This window comes from Malaya genurostris, chromosome 2 (genome assembly GCF_030247185.1).
Source record: "Malaya genurostris strain Urasoe2022 chromosome 2, Malgen_1.1, whole genome shotgun sequence".
Taxonomy (NCBI): Eukaryota; Metazoa; Arthropoda; class Insecta; order Diptera; family Culicidae; genus Malaya; species Malaya genurostris.
Window position 1 is genome coordinate 225,620,951 of NC_080571.1, and position 16,673 is coordinate 225,637,623.

A 16,673-nucleotide genomic window follows, 5' to 3' on the forward strand; every position below is an offset into this window, starting at 1 on the left:
GAGAGAGTGATTAAAGAAACACTGTCATTTGCTTATACGCCCTTTTGAAAAATTAACCGAGAATTGTGAATCGTAGAAACAATATATGCTGTAAAATCAACGGTTTATTTGTTTACGGGTTTTTCTTACATCTAGTTTAACTTTCTTTTGAAATATTACCATCGACATGTTCGATTTCTTAGTTTTTTCACCGGGTTGACGCATTTGTAGCGCAACAGCCAACTGTCATGTTCCGTGCAACATTTGTGTGACACGTTATGTTGAGCTTGTCAGATCCGTCATAGTATGCGTAGAGAACGAGCAGTATTGGTCCTCTGGCAGTTTTTACTTTTGATTTTCTTTGTACATGTCTGTTTCGTGATTTTTTTCTACTCATCACGGAGATACTGGACTGCAAAAGCCCAGCCGTCAGCCAGCGTAACACGAATTGTAGCATAATCAACGAAAGAGAACCAGGGAAACGTGCGGAGCTAGCAACCAAAATTTTTAACTTTTGTGTTCTTTATTTTACTGCATGTGTTTGCTAATCCATCCGAAAATATTGTGGAACAGTGTGAAACTAAATCCGTTTAAAAATTTCATCCTGAAATTTGCAGGAGGAGGAATATTTTTGTAATCCGACTTGGATATAGCATATACATAGATACTAGTGACGGAAATCAAAATGGAATGTCCTCATATAAACGATAATGTCGTTCTACGGAAGGACTCAGTGAAAAGTTTGAAGCAAATTCTGTGTGGAAGTGTTTCCCAGACTACAGCTGCACAAGGATCCGGAACACCTACAAATTCTCCAGCAGTACTATCAAAATTGTGGAAATGCTCAGGTAATTCATAATCACATGAGGTGTGTTCTAAGGAGTACAGCCATTTCTGCAAAAAAAAAGTTGCAAACGAAACCCCAGGAGAAAAGTTCCATGGCAAGCAAAAGCTATCATTCCAAACTATTCCTGACTCGACCATTTCAGTAGAGGGCAATGTCTTATAGCCTCGTTTTCTGCAATCCTATCAGTTTTGCTGTTTCGGTCGCTTTAGCATTTGATGGCGTAGTTCAAATGTTACACCAAGTTACGAGCTTGGGAAAAAATCGATATTACATCATAGGATCTTATTTGTTGTAGCTTTTGTTTTCCTGCTGTTTCCTTTCGGTTACTTGTTTTTCGAAATCTGACCTCACCATGTGCAGGGTTGTTACGAAAAATTTCAAAATCAAAACGCGCGAAATCCGCGCGAAGTCAAAAACTAAAACGCGCTAAATCCGCGCGAAATTGAAAACTGAAACGCGCAATGTTCGAGTGAAGTGTTAGACAACTATTTTTATGCAGGTGATAATTTCCGCAGAACTTGAAAATTCACTTAAATAAAATTAAAAAATCTGCATAAGTTTGTCATAGATACACAATAAATTAGTCCGCATACAACACGTCACTTCGAGAAACCCCATTAAAACGATTTCGATTTTATTTTCCATCTTTTTCGATGTTCTTAGTTAATTAATAAAAAATAAAAATGCTTACAATTGTGATATTGAAAGAAGTTAAACAGATTTCAGCGAAGACAATTTTTTTTTGCTTCAACATCTTGCTCGGCAAGCATTTCCTTCTTGGTAAGAAGAATTTTAAGGTAGACCACATCAGGATGACATGATTTACTCTTTTTATTTTCAGTTTCAATTATAATAGAGCATTCTTCTGTTGTCAGATTTTACTCTAAATGTCTTGCTTTTCCTCCTTATCTTTTGCTATTTTATTTGGACCAGGAAAAAGTCCACTAAAACTTTCTCATCTTTTGCATCAATAGATTAGAATCCTACAAATAATACGTTTTCCTTAAATCTAGTGCTTCTATAGCAACTAAAACAAATGAAACAATAACATGAGGAACGATTTCCTGATAACATTACGTGATAAGTGAAAGTCGAAAGAATTGAAACATTTGTTAAATATGCGTCACATGCTACCAATAGACTCGTTATATCCATAACATAGGGAATTCGAAGAAAAAAATAGAATCGAAGATTACGACGACGAATGTCTAATTGTAACGATTGCAATTACTCTGAGCAATCGATCTACGACTGAAGTAGGTCTGCCGCAAAACTAGCCTTACAAAAATCTCGATGAACAAATAATAAATCGAGACCAATCAGTTTGCAGCGGTCACGGTAACTCGGTAAGTTTAATGGATATATTCATGGAATACGTCGGAGAGCTAATCGGACAAATTTGCGTTGAATCGCTCCAATGCGTTGGATATCGTTTTAGTAATAAGGTGACCAGATAATCGAAGTATATTCGAGTTGAGTGAACTAAAGAGCACTACGGAGCTTACAAGCAATGTACATCAGAGATTTTTATAGTAACGCGAATAATGAATCCTAATAGCTTAGAGGTTTAGAACATAGTAAGCTCTATGTGCTCTTTAAAATTTAACTTGGATTTCAGAACACCCAGGTCCTTAACAAACGATGCGCGTTCGAGAACAGTTTGTGAAATATTATAGTCGGACTTGAATACAGAATTTTTGCTACTTTAGATCGTTGAGATACAATAAAATTAATAACTGTCCAAGGTGACTTCCTTGAGAAACTCCAGAGGTAACAGCAAATGGTGAGGTTGTACAGGCACCTATTTCCACTATCATTTCATTACCAGTTGAATATGATCGAAGCGAATTAAAAAATGATCCGTTTAATCCCGGTTTCAAGTAGATTGACTTGGAGATCGTTATGTGATGATTGATTTTGTCGAACACAGCAGCGAAATCGATGTATATAGAATCTACTTGTAGTCGTGGTTGTAAAGAAGATATGATGAAGGAAGTGTAGGTTACTAAATTTGGGGAAGGAAGCATCAATTCCACAGATTGGAATACTATACCCTTGTTCACATAGGATTTCTTCCATATTTCAGGAAAAATTGCAGAGCGCAAAGAACAATTGTAAATGTTGGATAGTAGAACCAACAAACTATTAGAACAATTTCCTATCACCACGGATGGAATCCCAGAAATTCTTCGTTTCTTTTCTTGTCAGACTTCGCTTCGTAAGCCTGTCGTGCCAATTTTGCTTTAAGAATGCGATTTTTATCATACTCAAACTTTGTGACCATATTTTTGAAGAATAGCATTTCATTTATTACGTTCTTTGCATTATTGAATATGTTTTCACTGAGACGATATCTTCCATCAGACATCAATATCCTTGAGTGCGAAAATCTTTCGATTTCTGCATTGGAATGGGAAAACGCAATCACATATATCGAAAAATTTTGTAATTCCTGGTAACATCTCTGTTGAAATAGCAACTTGTATCACTCGAGTTCGAAAAGCATGAAATCTAAATTTTGTCCACTGAACATTTTCTAGAACCGCCTTCTAGTAAATTTTGGTTTTATCAAGGTGAAAGTTCACCAATTCGGCCAGCTCGACCAGTTGCTGAAACGTTCGCCCATCTTTAAATTTTTAGGGTTTCATAAAATTCACAAGCTTCAAAAATTTACAAAGAACTTTTTTTATTCGAACGAATGATTCACAAACATGGAATGATTTTTTTTAATTCGCGCGAAATCCGCGCCATAGCATCAAAATCTCAGCAGAAACCGCGCTAAATCCGCGAAAATCGCGAAATTCGCGAAAACCGCGAAATTCGCGCGACCGTAACAACCCTGCATGTGAGGTCATAAAACATCTCGCTAGTCAGTAGCTACTGCAAGCGTAATTGGAATGACTACTTGGGATTTACAAACTAATTAAGGGTGTACGCAACAATGAAACGGAATGTAGGTGCTCGGGACTAGTGATGTACGAATGCTGAAAATACATAACAAATTCATGAGTGAAGAACACCCCATTTTGGTCATCACGGGTGAGCGAACGAAGTGATAATGAAAAATGGAAACAGAAATAGAAGCGTTACAATTACATGCCAACGCTGGGGGAAAGCTTTCGCGACGTTGGACCAGTGATGCTAGAGTTCATCTATGAACGTGTACGAGAGATTGGCGACTCTATAAAACCTCTTATTTTAGAATCTACTGCTTACAGAATGCTGGAAAAATTTGTTAAGATAGAAACATAATAAAGAGATTACATGAATTGGATACTTTCAATATTCTCAATTATTTTACTTAATTATGATTTAATTTGCCATCGTTAATATTCTAGGCGGTTGAAAAGTTATGACTTTTCTGCTTATACGAAATTTGTGTTTATAATGTATGTTGTGATCGACTAAAGTACAAATCTGTTCAATCTTAATAGACCCTGTTAGCTTGCTTCATTGATTCATGCGAAACCAGAGCTTAAGTGGTGTAATCAATGAATGATTCACAACGAACATGTATTTGTTTCACATTGTTATTCGTAGCAAATCATCTTCCTTATAGTGGTGATCTAAGTACAGTATTTTAATGTGGAACTAGACCTGTTTTCAACAGATTTTGCTGCCGATTTGTGAGTCTATTAATTTATTGTATAGGTACAGGTAGGCACCTGACATACGACCATTGGCCCATGCCCATTTCGATACAAATGAGTATTCTGATGACGTATAAAAACCTGAATAACGAAATGTTTATATTGATGTAAAATCAAATGGGCACTTGGTTTACATGTCCTAATAATAAACCAATTGATGCAACTGATTTTTCCCATTGATGTTATTTGTGTATAACGCAATTTAAAAATCCAAATATGAATTAATAATTCATAAGATGCCAATTGCGAGCGCTCTTGTATAACATTGTATATTGCTTTCCATGTATGGATACGCGTTATGTATACAAGCGTTATCAATGACAAAGTCAATTCTTTCGATTTCGTGAACTAAACGAAAGAGATATCATTCTATCTTTTTTCAGCGAGCGAGCATTTAGCCAACAAGTTTAAATCACATCTTTTATTTATTGGGCTCTCGCTTTTGTTATGCTCATTCTACTACAAACTGCATCATATGATTTTGTGAATTAGTATTGGTAATAGCGATGCGAATTTGTGTATTTCTCACACGAACGGTTGGATATGAGAGAAGCTTTTGCATAGAGCTTTTTCACTACTCTTTTGTACCAGGGCTGCCAGATTTCCGATCAAAGAACTCAACTCTTCTGCAATTCGATAGTCCCATGACAAAAGGGCCTAACTGCAAATGAGAGGCTCTCTTTTTTTACTTTCTTTTTTTATTATTACGGAGCCATTATTGAAATTTATCCAAAGTTTCCAATATAAATCGAAAGCTTGAAAGTTTTACGAAAAGTAAGGCGCCAAATATAAAATCAGTGCGGTAAATCGTGAAAGAAAAAGTAAACAAAGAGAAATTTTCATTTGCAGTTAGGCCCTTTTGTCGTGGGACTGTTGAATTCTTGTTCTCGACCAATAAGAGCCTTCTGTTAACAACCTTTTGGGAGAGGAATTGCAAGTGAACCATTAATAGCAGAGGATTAATTTTAACACTGACTTAATAGCGTGCTTTTCTGTTTTCATTTACTGTTATGACTAACTCTCCGCGAGTACCGTGTGTAGTGAATTTGGACTGGAGGAAATATTAGGATTGAAGGTTCCGGTAATACAACATCATAACAGAAATCGATCATTGTGTGCTGGCGAGATTGCAGCGATCGCGGAGGATGAAATTTTTCCAAAATTCAATTTTCCTCCAGTCAAAATTCACTACGATAAATCTAAGCTACCTTGCCGAAATGTTTTTTTCAACATTCCGTTATCTATAAAACCCATTGTTGAAAAAAGAATTCAAGGATTAATTAGGGCGAATATAATTGAACCGGTAGTAGCAGGAATGGATACATCGTTCTGCTCTTCAATGCTGGTAGTTCCAAAAGGGAAAGATGACATACGCCTAGTTATCGATTTAAGGGGCCCAAACCGTTATATTTTTCGAACACCCTTTGCGATGCCTACACTGGAGAAGATTTTGGCTGAATTAAATGGTGCTACTTGGTTTTCTACAATCGATCTGTCACACGCATATTTCCACATAGAGTTAGATGAAGAATCTAGACATCTAACGAACTTTTGTACTGAATTCGGAATGTTTCGGTGCGTAAGATTACCATTTGGACTGTGTAACGCACCAGATTTATTCCAAGAAACGCTCCAAACAAAAATTTTAGGTGACTGTAAGGGATGCAAGAATTTTCAGGATGATATTCTGGTTTATGGAACAACCAAGACGGAGCACGACGAGAACTTAACTGCGGTTCTTTGCTGTCTGGCAAAACATAATGTAAAGCCAAACGAAAACAAATGTGTGTTTGGAAGCCAATTCGTAAAGTTTTTGGGTTTTCATTTAACCCCAGACGGTTGGATGGTGGAAGAAGAAAAAGTTAAAGCGATAAAACACTTCAGGAGACCTATCTGCTGTTCAGAGGTTAAAAGTTTTCTTGGGTTGTTTACTTTTGTAGATAAATTCATTCTACACCGAGCTTCCAAGACTTTGCATTTGCGAACGCTAGCCGTATCAGATAAATTCTATTGGACAGATAACGAAGAAAATGAGTTCAGGTACCTGAAGAACGAAGCGCTTATTACAATAAAGCGTTTGGGCTACTATAATCCGTCAGATACAATTGAACTATTCGTTGATGCATCTTCATGTGGTTTGGGTGCTGTGTTAGTCCAGTATAATAGCAATGGGCTACCCAGAATTATTGCGTGTGCTTCCAAAGTACTGTCTGCATCTGAACATCGCTACCCGCAAACACAAAAAGAGGCTCTTGCCGTTGTCTGGGGAGTGGAGCGGTTCTCCAACTATCTGTTAGCTAGACCGTTTGTTGTTCGAACCGATGCAGAAGCCAACCAGTATATCTTTAATAGCAATCATAGGCTTGGTAAAAGGGCCGTGACTCGCGCAGAAGGGTGGGCTTTAAGACTGCAACCGTACGACTACTCCATTGAACGAGTAGCAGGTAGTGAGAATGTAGCAGATGCGCTTTCACGACTAATACCTTAATCACAGAAAAACGAATCTTTCGAGGATCAATTGGATAAACATTTTCTGTACGCGCTGGATACGAGCTGCATGGAGCTAACTTGGAGTGAAATCGAACTGGCGTCAGAAAACGATACCGAGCTGTGTGCTGTACGCGAATCCTTAAAAAAAAAAGAATTGGCCAAACGAATTGCGAGCATACGAAGATCAGAAAAAAAAATTACGCTATCTTGGTTCTTTGATTTTCAAAGACGAGCGCGTAATTCTTCCTCGAACTCTCCGCAGAAAAGCACTGTGCTCAGCTCATGGAGGCCATGTGGGCGAAATGGCCATGAAACGCATAATGCGACAATTTTTCTGGTGGCCAAAAATGTCAAATGAGGTTACTAAATATATTAAAAATTGTGAAACATGCACAGTTTTGGCTAAACGCAATCCCCCAGTTCCACTAGCATCTAGAGAACTCCCGGAAGGACCCTGGGAAATCCTACAGATTGATTTTTTGTCAGTGCCCGGTTTTGGTTCGGGGGAGTTCCTAGTGGTAATCGATACATATTCACGGTATTTATCAGTAGTTGAGATGCAATCTACAGATGCTGATAGTACCAATGCGGCATTATTCAAAATATTTGAAACCTGGGGCCTACCGATTATCATTCAAAGTGACAATGGGCCACCTTTTCAGAGTACGTCATTCATTAAATTTTGGGAGGATAAGGGTATTAAGGTACGCAAATCAATACCACTCTGCCCACAGACTAATGGAGCCGTCGAGAGACAAAACCAGGGCATCATCAAATCATTGTCTTCATCTAGGCTGGACCACACAAATTGGCGATTGGCTGTTCAACAATATGTGCATAAACACAATACCTTGATACCACATTCTCGGCTTGGTGTGACGCCTTTTGAATTGTTGGTCGGGTGGCGTTATCGAAGCACATTCCCCAGCCTGTGGAGTAGCTCCAAAGAAGAACTCGATCGCATTGACATTAGAGAACGTGATGCAGAATCAAAACTGGCCAGTAAACAGTATGCAGACCGGATACGTGGTGCGAAGGATTCAGACATCAATGTAGGTGATGTAGTTGTTCTTGCACAGCAAAAAAGGTCCAAAACAGATCCTGTATTCTCCTCGGAGCGTTATAGGGTGGTAACTAAAGAAGGAGTGAAAGTGATAGTTATTAGCCAAACCGGTGTTCAGTACGCAAGAAACGTCCGGGAAGTAAAACGAGCTTCAAGCTTCGGAATAAATCTAATGGTTGTTGAAACGTCTGATGAACCGAAACACGACGAATTAATGACACACGATAGTGCTACTAAAGCATCGTCAGTTGTAAACTGCAATCAACATTCACAGTCCAATGGGAACAGAGTTCTTCGAAGTCGAAACTTAGTAGCCCGACCACAAAGATTTGATGATAACTTTGTTTATCATGTATTCCACTAACAAAAAATAATGTAATACATACGATTAACATATCTCAACAAAATAAAAGGGAATTTTCGCTGTCGTTCGCCATCGCTACGGTAATCCTTCACAAAATAAAATGAAGCGGTCTATCACATTGCTTATTGCATTTGTTTATTTTATGACTCACATTTCCTGGCATTTATGCTTGAAGAATATTTATACAATCATCAAAATTCCTTTTCGTGAGCCGTGCAACCAGAATTGAGATCTAGTTAAGTTTGATCCGTCGTCAGCGACTACGGTTGATACCAGTGATGTTGCAATATGCTCCATAAACCTATTTGACTATAATCTATTACCTTAAACACAAAAAAAAAATTTTTAAAAAAAGAGTAGAGAAGGAGAATGATGTAGTGATATAGATTTAATTACGTAAAATTTACCTCCTTGTTCAAATGTAATCTTCATGTTCCTTTTGTTTGTGATTTTGTTATTGCCAGTCAAACTGTCAAAGACAGCATAGAAAGAGATGCAAAACGACATCTGTGTCTGGAAATTCATTTGCGGTTACACTCTCATTTTAATTTACTTTCACCTTAGGTTCACTGTTATGAGTGAACGTTTAAGGTGGCCGACGTAACTAGAATTTCGTTCCAATGTTTGGAAGATTACGGAAAATTCATAATAAATCTGACTAAGTAAAAAAAAATTCAAAAAAAAATTATAGAAGTATTTGATATTGGAGAAATATCAGTTGGAAACTGATCTGCACATGTATGGTTCACGGAGTAAAAAAAAAAATTGACGTGTGTTTTATGTATGAAAACAATAAAGTACAATTATGTGTGCACAACCAAAAAAAGGGGGAATGAAGCAAGAGCTAGCGGGAAACGACAATGGACGCCATTCTGTGAACTAAGTTCGAGGCGACAAGTACTATTTCGGTATTTATTCGAAAAAAACCTTAAAAATAAGTCTTGGGATACGACACCGTGTTCTTCAGAAAATCTATTCAAAGTAAATGTTGACAGGTGGCCGTTAACAAGAAAAAAACGCAATCATTTTAGAGCACATCGATTGTCCCACGACAAAAGGGCCTCTTGCAAATGAGAGCCTCTCTTTGTTTACTTTCTCTTTTGATTATTACGGAGTCATTATTGCAAATTCTCTAAAGTTTTCAATATAAATCGAAAGCTTTTAGTTTTATCTTGAAAGTTTTGCGAAGAGTAAATCGTCAAATATAAAATCAGTTCGGTAAATCGTGAAAGAAAAAGTGAACAAAGAGAAACTGTCATTTGCAGTTAGGCCAATTTGTCGTGGGACGGTCGATATATGAATGCTTCTAGATCAGGCGCGTACACAGGGGGGGGGGGTTTTAGGGGTTCAAACCCCCCCCCCCCCGAAACAAAAAATTATAACCCATGGGAAACATTGTGATATAAATTGTACATGTGTTGATTTATCACCATGTTCTAAAACCCCCCCCGAAAATTTTCTCTGGCTACGCGCCTGTTCTAGAAACATAATTTATGAGTTTTAAAATTTTGAAATAAAACAAAAAAACTTTGATCCCCATCAGCGTTTTAAGGTCTATTCGCACTTCGTCGACCAGACCGACCCGACATTCGTTTGCTTCCCTCTTCGGTTTTGACCGAGCTGCCAGCGTATCAGCGACCAATAAATCAAATCGTTGGCAAAGATTTTTCATCGTATGGACGCGCTTGAAACGGTACTAAAAAGTTTGAGAGGAAATAGGGTAACAGAGGTATTTTGGCCACTATATATAATTTGGCCCACCTAACAAACTTTATGGATTTAACCGATGTTAAGTAACCCATGTTGCATCAGTTTGAAGCTAATCACATTAAATTAAAGTTTTTTAAAGATATTACAACATTTGGTGGATATTTTTACAATGTGGGCCCAAATAAAATCAATGCTAAAGTAGGCCAAAATACCTAATTACTGCGCAACCCAAAATTACATGCAAAAACCTAAGCACGGCGATGATTTTTTAAGCTCAGTTTCCATATTAGGGGAAGATGTTCGGTTGCCGGCACCCCACCGTGACTAAAAGACAGAAAGCAGATAGCGTCATTCCGACAAATGTCATGTGTGTGTGTGAGTGTGTAGTAGCAGCACGTTCTTTTTGTGTCGAATGCCAAAACAAACAGACGCTTGTACTTTTTGCTGCGCTCAAAACAAATTTAATTGCGTGAGATCAATACAACAGATTTTTACGACTTTTTGCCTGTTTATATAGAAAGGTTATGCAATCACTGTGAAAACCGACTTTTGAACCGAGGCCCGGAAGGCCGAGTGTCATATACCATTCGATTCATATACCATATATTCAGTTCGTCGAGTACTCAAAATGTCTGTGGGTATTTGTGTATGTAACGTTTTTTGCACTAACTTTTCTCGGAGATGGCTGAACCGATTTTCACAAACTTAGATTCAAATGAAAGGTCTTGTGATCCCATACAAAAATCCTGAATATTATTTGGATTCGACTTCCGGTTTCGGAGTTATGAGGTGAAATGTGCAGAAAAAAAATGAAAATATGTGTTCTAACTTTTCTCATAGATGGCGCGACCGATTTTTACAAACTTGGGTTCAAATGAAAGGTCCTGTGGTTCCATAGGTAATTCCTGAATTTCATCCGGATCCGACTTCCGGATCCGGAAATATAGGGTACACTTTTCCTTTACTTTAAATTATTCGTCAGAAATTACAGACTTTTGAAAATTGGCGCAATCTTTTCTTTTTGCTAGCTAAACCTGGCATCTCTGGTGACGTGCAACACGTGGACAACTTGACAGCTTCAACACATCTGTCATATAAGTAAAAACTTTGGTTCTCTGGTTCTGTTAGCCATGGCGACTTCAAACATATGGTCCAAGTCAAGGAAAATGAACTTTAATGCACTGTTTAATGCCATTAAACGTTGCTTAGTGTATATGAAGCCAATAAATTCGACTGCAGCAACGTATTCAATCCCGCGAAGCCGGTGGAAGACCGGCCAAATCAACGCACCATCCACATCGTCGGCCAAGAGAGCCAATGCGAAATTATCATCAGACAATGAAGACTTTGGCCCAAAACGCCTCCGAAATGAATAAATTCCATTTATTCTTTGAATAATTGCAGTATTTAACTATATTTTTCCATTTTAAGCGAAATTTCTTAGGGTGCCGGTTACCGAATACCTGTTTTGAAATTGCCAAAATTTATCACTTTACTAAATTGATAATAACATTTTTTCAGTCTTAGTCAGAAGTTATAAGCTTAAAAGAAAAGGATGCCGGTAACCGAACACTCTTCCCTATCAAATGTAATTTTTAAAGCTATTACTTTTTAACTTAATATTGGTGAACACCCTTGAGCGTCATGCACAAATTACGTCATGCAAAACATAAAAAAACTACCCCTCCCTCCCTCTTTGTCAAAATAAGTTACAAATCTATAACCCCCACAAAAGAATTATGTAACGAATTTCAAAGCATTTCTTTCAAAATTTGTTCCCTTTTCCAGAATGCGCTGGAAAGGACAACTGGATGTGCCTACAGTGTGGATCGGTGCTTTGCGGCAGATACGAAAGTGGTCACGCATTAAAACATTCATCCAAACAAAACCACAACATCTGCATCAACACAGTTAATCTATCGGTTTACTGGTAAGTAATTTTGGGCAGTATTCGGGCTATTAATTCATTTGGCATGTTAGTATTTGACATAAAATCATTCGATATAACAATTCATTTCATAACTCCATTGATTATGTGTAGGATAAAGTCTATCTACGTTGGAAAACAGTTGATTAGAATGTTTACCCTTTTTATAAAATTATCGAAGTTTCTGTGGTATTTACTTTGTTAGGTTCAAAGAGTTTCCGGACCCCAGTACTTCTCTTTCGTACGAAGTTCTGGACAGTTTTGTGGATTGACAAATTTTGGCACGCCCTTGACCTCTTGTACTATTTACCATTCCCGGACGGGTTTCGTATATAGACAAGAGGCCAACACAGAGTTAGAGAGTCACGGCTTCTGATAAATGGTAGTAACCGCTTTAGTAGTCATTGTTTCTCGTATATCCTTTCTGATTTCTCGTATATCCTTTTCGATACTCGACGTAAAACTGAAATACCATTTCCTCATAGCAAATGAAACCTTACACAATTTACACAATATATCAACTTCTGAGAGCGATTCCATCAGATATTCAGAAGTGTGACGAAACGTGTTAGTTTGATTCGTATTCACGTCATCCAGTTGTCTCTGACAATTTTCAATGGCGGTTAGCAAAACGATGCGACGAGATAGCAACAAAATGTCGCAAAGATAGTAAAACTTCTATTCGCATCGATTCAACCCCTTCGAGAATACTGACAATTTTTTTATTTACAGAATAATAATACAATGATACTTTTTGTTAATCGTCTTTGTGTTCAAAGCCTTGGGCTTTATTAGAAACATGCTCAGTTTTAACTATAAAAAGGGGGGTTGGAATGTCAGAGACATAACTGGATGTCGTGAATACGAATAAAACTGACACTCTTTCTATATACTTCCGAATATCAATTAGTTGGTCGATTGTGTGAATTGTGCAAGCTTTCCCCTTTTTCACTACTAAAATTTGAAACGATAGACCTAAACTAAAGTACAAATTAGTTACATTAAACATTCTGACACACAATTAAATATTACGAAATTACAATTCTTTGTGATATAATAATGGTGATTCTGAAAAGAATCTTTTATAAAGGCTCGTCTCAAAACATGATTTCTATTTCACATAATTACACTACTATTGAATGTCGGATGACTTCATAAATAGTAATGTTCACTTGTCACTTGTTTAATTACGATTAAAAACATCTAAAATTACCCGACAAGCAATAAAAGTCTTCAAAAATACGAGATAAATTTTTTTCACCTAATTCACTTGATTGCTCTTTGTTTTCATCTCATTTAGTATTGCAAGGTTGCCAGGTTTTTTCATAATGTTATGGAAACTGAAACTCAACGTCCTTACAAATGAGATGAAATAGGGAGCCGTTGCCCTATTGTAAGTGAGACCAGAAAAACCAAACAAAAAGCCCAACACAATCAAGACGATGACATCATTATGGACTGCTGTGATTAGTTCGTGAAAACATAACTCGATTCTAACCAATTTTTCAATGGTATGCTATTGAAATACTGAAACGACGTTGTCATACGTGTTTAAGCTAAATGTTCCCGAATCGATTGGTAGTTGAATTATATAAATCCATCTACAAATTACAAATTATCGTTCGAAATTATCACAGGAAAAGGTTACGCGGTTAGTTTTGTATTGTTTAACTGACACACGGCCCGTATAGTGAACAGTAAGGCAATACCAATAATTGTTTGAAATTTAACACGGACAAACTTTACATGGGAATTTTTAAAAACAGTTTGCTGCTTTTCAGAGAATTTTTGTTTTGATCTGAATTTTCCGGCCTTACACCTCTAATGCGCATTTGATGAAATGTTGCGTTGCGTGGTAATAATGGTTTTTACATAGTCCATAATTTTATGGTCAAATAAAACTTAAATTATCCACTGGGTACCGGTTTGTGCTAATAAGTGCACATGACCAATTTTATTTTTTATGCGATAATGTTCGACATTTTCTGTAATAAATCCTAACTGCTTTTCAGTTACAAATGTGACGAGTTTGTGATAAACGATACGTCCGATAACGTGTTGGAAGAAATCCGCCAGGAGCTGAAGGATGGAGATGCCGACAGCGTCTCGGAAACTTCCTCGACGATGGAGGAAATCAGTTCGTCCAAGTCAACTCAGGAGACCGCCAGTAGCACGTCATCGTCGAGCGATTCGGGATGGGAGGAACCGGCTGTGCCGTCGTCCGTGGTGTCCTTGTCTTCGTCCAGTACGTCGTCGGTTGCTCGGAAGTTGCGACCCCGAAAACGAACGATCTCCAATGATAGTAACAATGAAAATGGTGCCGGTAGTGCCAAAAGGAAGCCGATGCGGCGCGTTGTTGGCCTGCGGAATTTGGGCAACACGTGCTTCATGAATTCAGTATTGCAATCACTCAGTAACATACAGGAGTTCAGCTGTTATTTTAACGCGATGCCATCGCTAGAAACTGGTAAGCACAAGCAGAAGGCGTACCACTCGCGCAGCATGAAAGAGAATTTGGATGATGTTTTTGTGGTGGAAGAACTGCGAAAGGTATGTTAAAGTGGATTACAATATGTTTGACAACTTACCGATAGCTACAATTTTGTTTGTCCAGGTCCTTTTAAACCTCAGTCAAGGTGGGGATGGTTCAAAGGGAGCAATATCCCCGGAATGTCTATTTTTGGTGATTTGGAAAGTAGTACCTCAGTTTCGGGGTCATCGACAGCATGACGCACACGAGTTCCTGCGATACATGTTGGACCGGTTGCACACCGAACTTCAACAGGTCTCTATTCCAGTGGATGTATCCACATCACCGTCGCAGAAAACGGGTGAAGCGAAACCCAATCCCTACAATGTACCCGCCCTGAGCCATTTACAAGCAAAGGGACGAAATTCAATTGTGACCAACGTTTTCGGTGGCGTTCTGCAGAGTGAGGTGCGTTGCCTCATTTGTGGTATGGAGAGTAAAAAGCATGATCCATTCCTCGATTTGTCGTTGGACATTCCGGAAAAATTTTACAACAAAGACCCTCCTGAGGATAACGACAAGGTTAAAAGTGGGAATGCCCCATCGTGCCACATTTCAGACTGTCTATCTAGCTTCACGGAGGTTGGTATAGTCATAGTGAATAGTAACGGTGAGGTATCTCATATGATGTAAATCTGTTTCAGGTCGAAGAACTAGCAGAAACAGAACTCTACTACTGCAACTCCTGCAAATGTAAACAGAAATCTACGAAACGGTTCTGGATTCGAAGACTGCCGAACGTGTTATGTCTACACATCAAGCGATTCAGATGGAATAATTTTTACAGGTATGTACACTTTAATTCAACTGTTCAAATGAGAAAAAAGCTAGCGAATGTTATAATAATAAAATAAACAAAAATCATTCATCGATAATGAATTTTTTTTTCCAGAACCAAAATTGACCTGAGGATATCGTTTCCCATAAAAGCACTAGACATGTCGCAGTTTGTATTAAATAATGGTCCAGAGACGAGACGTTCGAATTCTAGTTGCAACGTGTACGATTTAGCGGCTGTTATAGTACATCATGGAAATGGGTAAGATCTTTTTGCAAATGGCTTCTGATTGGAACTAAACTAACGTGGAATCTATTGAACTTTCGTAGCTCCAGCTGCGGACATTACACCTCCTATGCGAATAATAACGGCGTATGGATGCATTTCAATGACCACACGGTGAAAGAGGTCAGCAGCTCGGCGGTTGCTGAATGCAAACCGTACATTCTGTTTTACATTAAGCGAGATACGACCAGCACTAGCCGGCTCTCCCTGGCGGAAACTACTACGAGCGTGGCGTCTTGAGATTAAGTTTATTCTTCATTTGAGACTGATTAATATAGCATAATAAGCATGCTGCACACAAGAAAAGAAGAAACACACACTACCGAAACCTGGTTTTTATTCTAACTATGGAGTTTTCTGTTCCGAGATTGGAAACAAAACAACTAACGATAAGCCAAGGGAAAAAATGCGATGTTAAAATGGTGGGTAATGATGAAGAAAATTTATAGCAGGTTCAAATCACCCACAAGATATTGATTGACGGGTTAGATCCTTCAGTTCAATTCTGTTTTCTGTTCGAATAATGATCCCCCATTATAGGAATAATTGTGATAAATTAAAGCATTTTAGTGTCCTATTTCTTTCAACCAAAACTCTTAACTTAAATATACAGAACCAGTCCAGTTTGCGAGTGCGAATGTGTTTCTTTGGATTTTGCTGCTTTATAAAGAGTTCATCGGCAGAATGCAGTTTTTTTCATAATAATTTTTGCAACCGTTCAGAGATTCTCAAAGAGGCCGCTGCGTTTTTGTGATTTTATATTCTTTAGTTTTAGTGATTTAGTTTTAATTTCCATCGAAATAGTGCCCACCCAGTTCCGTTCGTTCGTTTTGTTCGCTCAAAGTTTTACGCTGTGAATAAAATATAACATCCGTGATGAACCCCGCACTGTAGTAGCATCGTTACTATCAACATGCCATGTCCCCTTTATAACCGCATTTCTGTTCACAGTGTTTTATTGTTAACTTCAATAGCTTACCCGGAGTTATTCAAAGCATTTGAGAAGATCAGCACATTGAAAAAAAAGTAAAAATTAACGTCTCTGGAATA

At 37.9% G+C, this 16,673-nt stretch overlaps 1 protein-coding gene across 2 annotated transcripts; it reads left to right on the forward strand.

Annotated features, from left to right (window-relative positions):
* The first annotated feature begins 290 nt into the window (after positions 1–290).
* On the forward strand, positions 291–16,504 carry LOC131427819 (ubiquitin carboxyl-terminal hydrolase 3-like). 2 transcript variants are annotated; one of them, XM_058591350.1, is made up of 8 exons: positions 291–462; positions 597–827; positions 11,892–12,033; positions 14,043–14,580; positions 14,645–15,142; positions 15,205–15,347; positions 15,453–15,599; positions 15,668–16,504. In XM_058591350.1, the coding sequence occupies exons 2-8, from the start codon at positions 665–667 to the stop codon at positions 15,861–15,863; spliced, it is 1,827 nt and encodes a 608-aa protein (XP_058447333.1). In that variant the 5' UTR covers positions 291–462; positions 597–664; the 3' UTR covers positions 15,864–16,504. The 2 variants fall into 2 exon arrangements, with proteins under 2 accessions (XP_058447333.1, XP_058447332.1); XM_058591349.1 differs by having other exon boundaries at positions 291–827.
* Positions 16,505–16,673: the final 169 nt, after the last annotated feature.

Coding starts and splice junctions, on each gene's coding strand:
- LOC131427819 (XM_058591349.1), top strand. CDS start 665: ATGGAATGTCCTCATATAAACGATAATGTCGTTCTACGGAAGGACTCA. Junction 12,034..14,042: donor GTTAATCTATCGGTTTACTG/GTAAGTAATTTT, acceptor ACTGCTTTTCAG/TTACAAATGTGACGAGTTTG. Junction 15,348..15,452: donor AGATGGAATAATTTTTACAG/GTATGTACACTT, acceptor TTTTTTTTCCAG/AACCAAAATTGACCTGAGGA.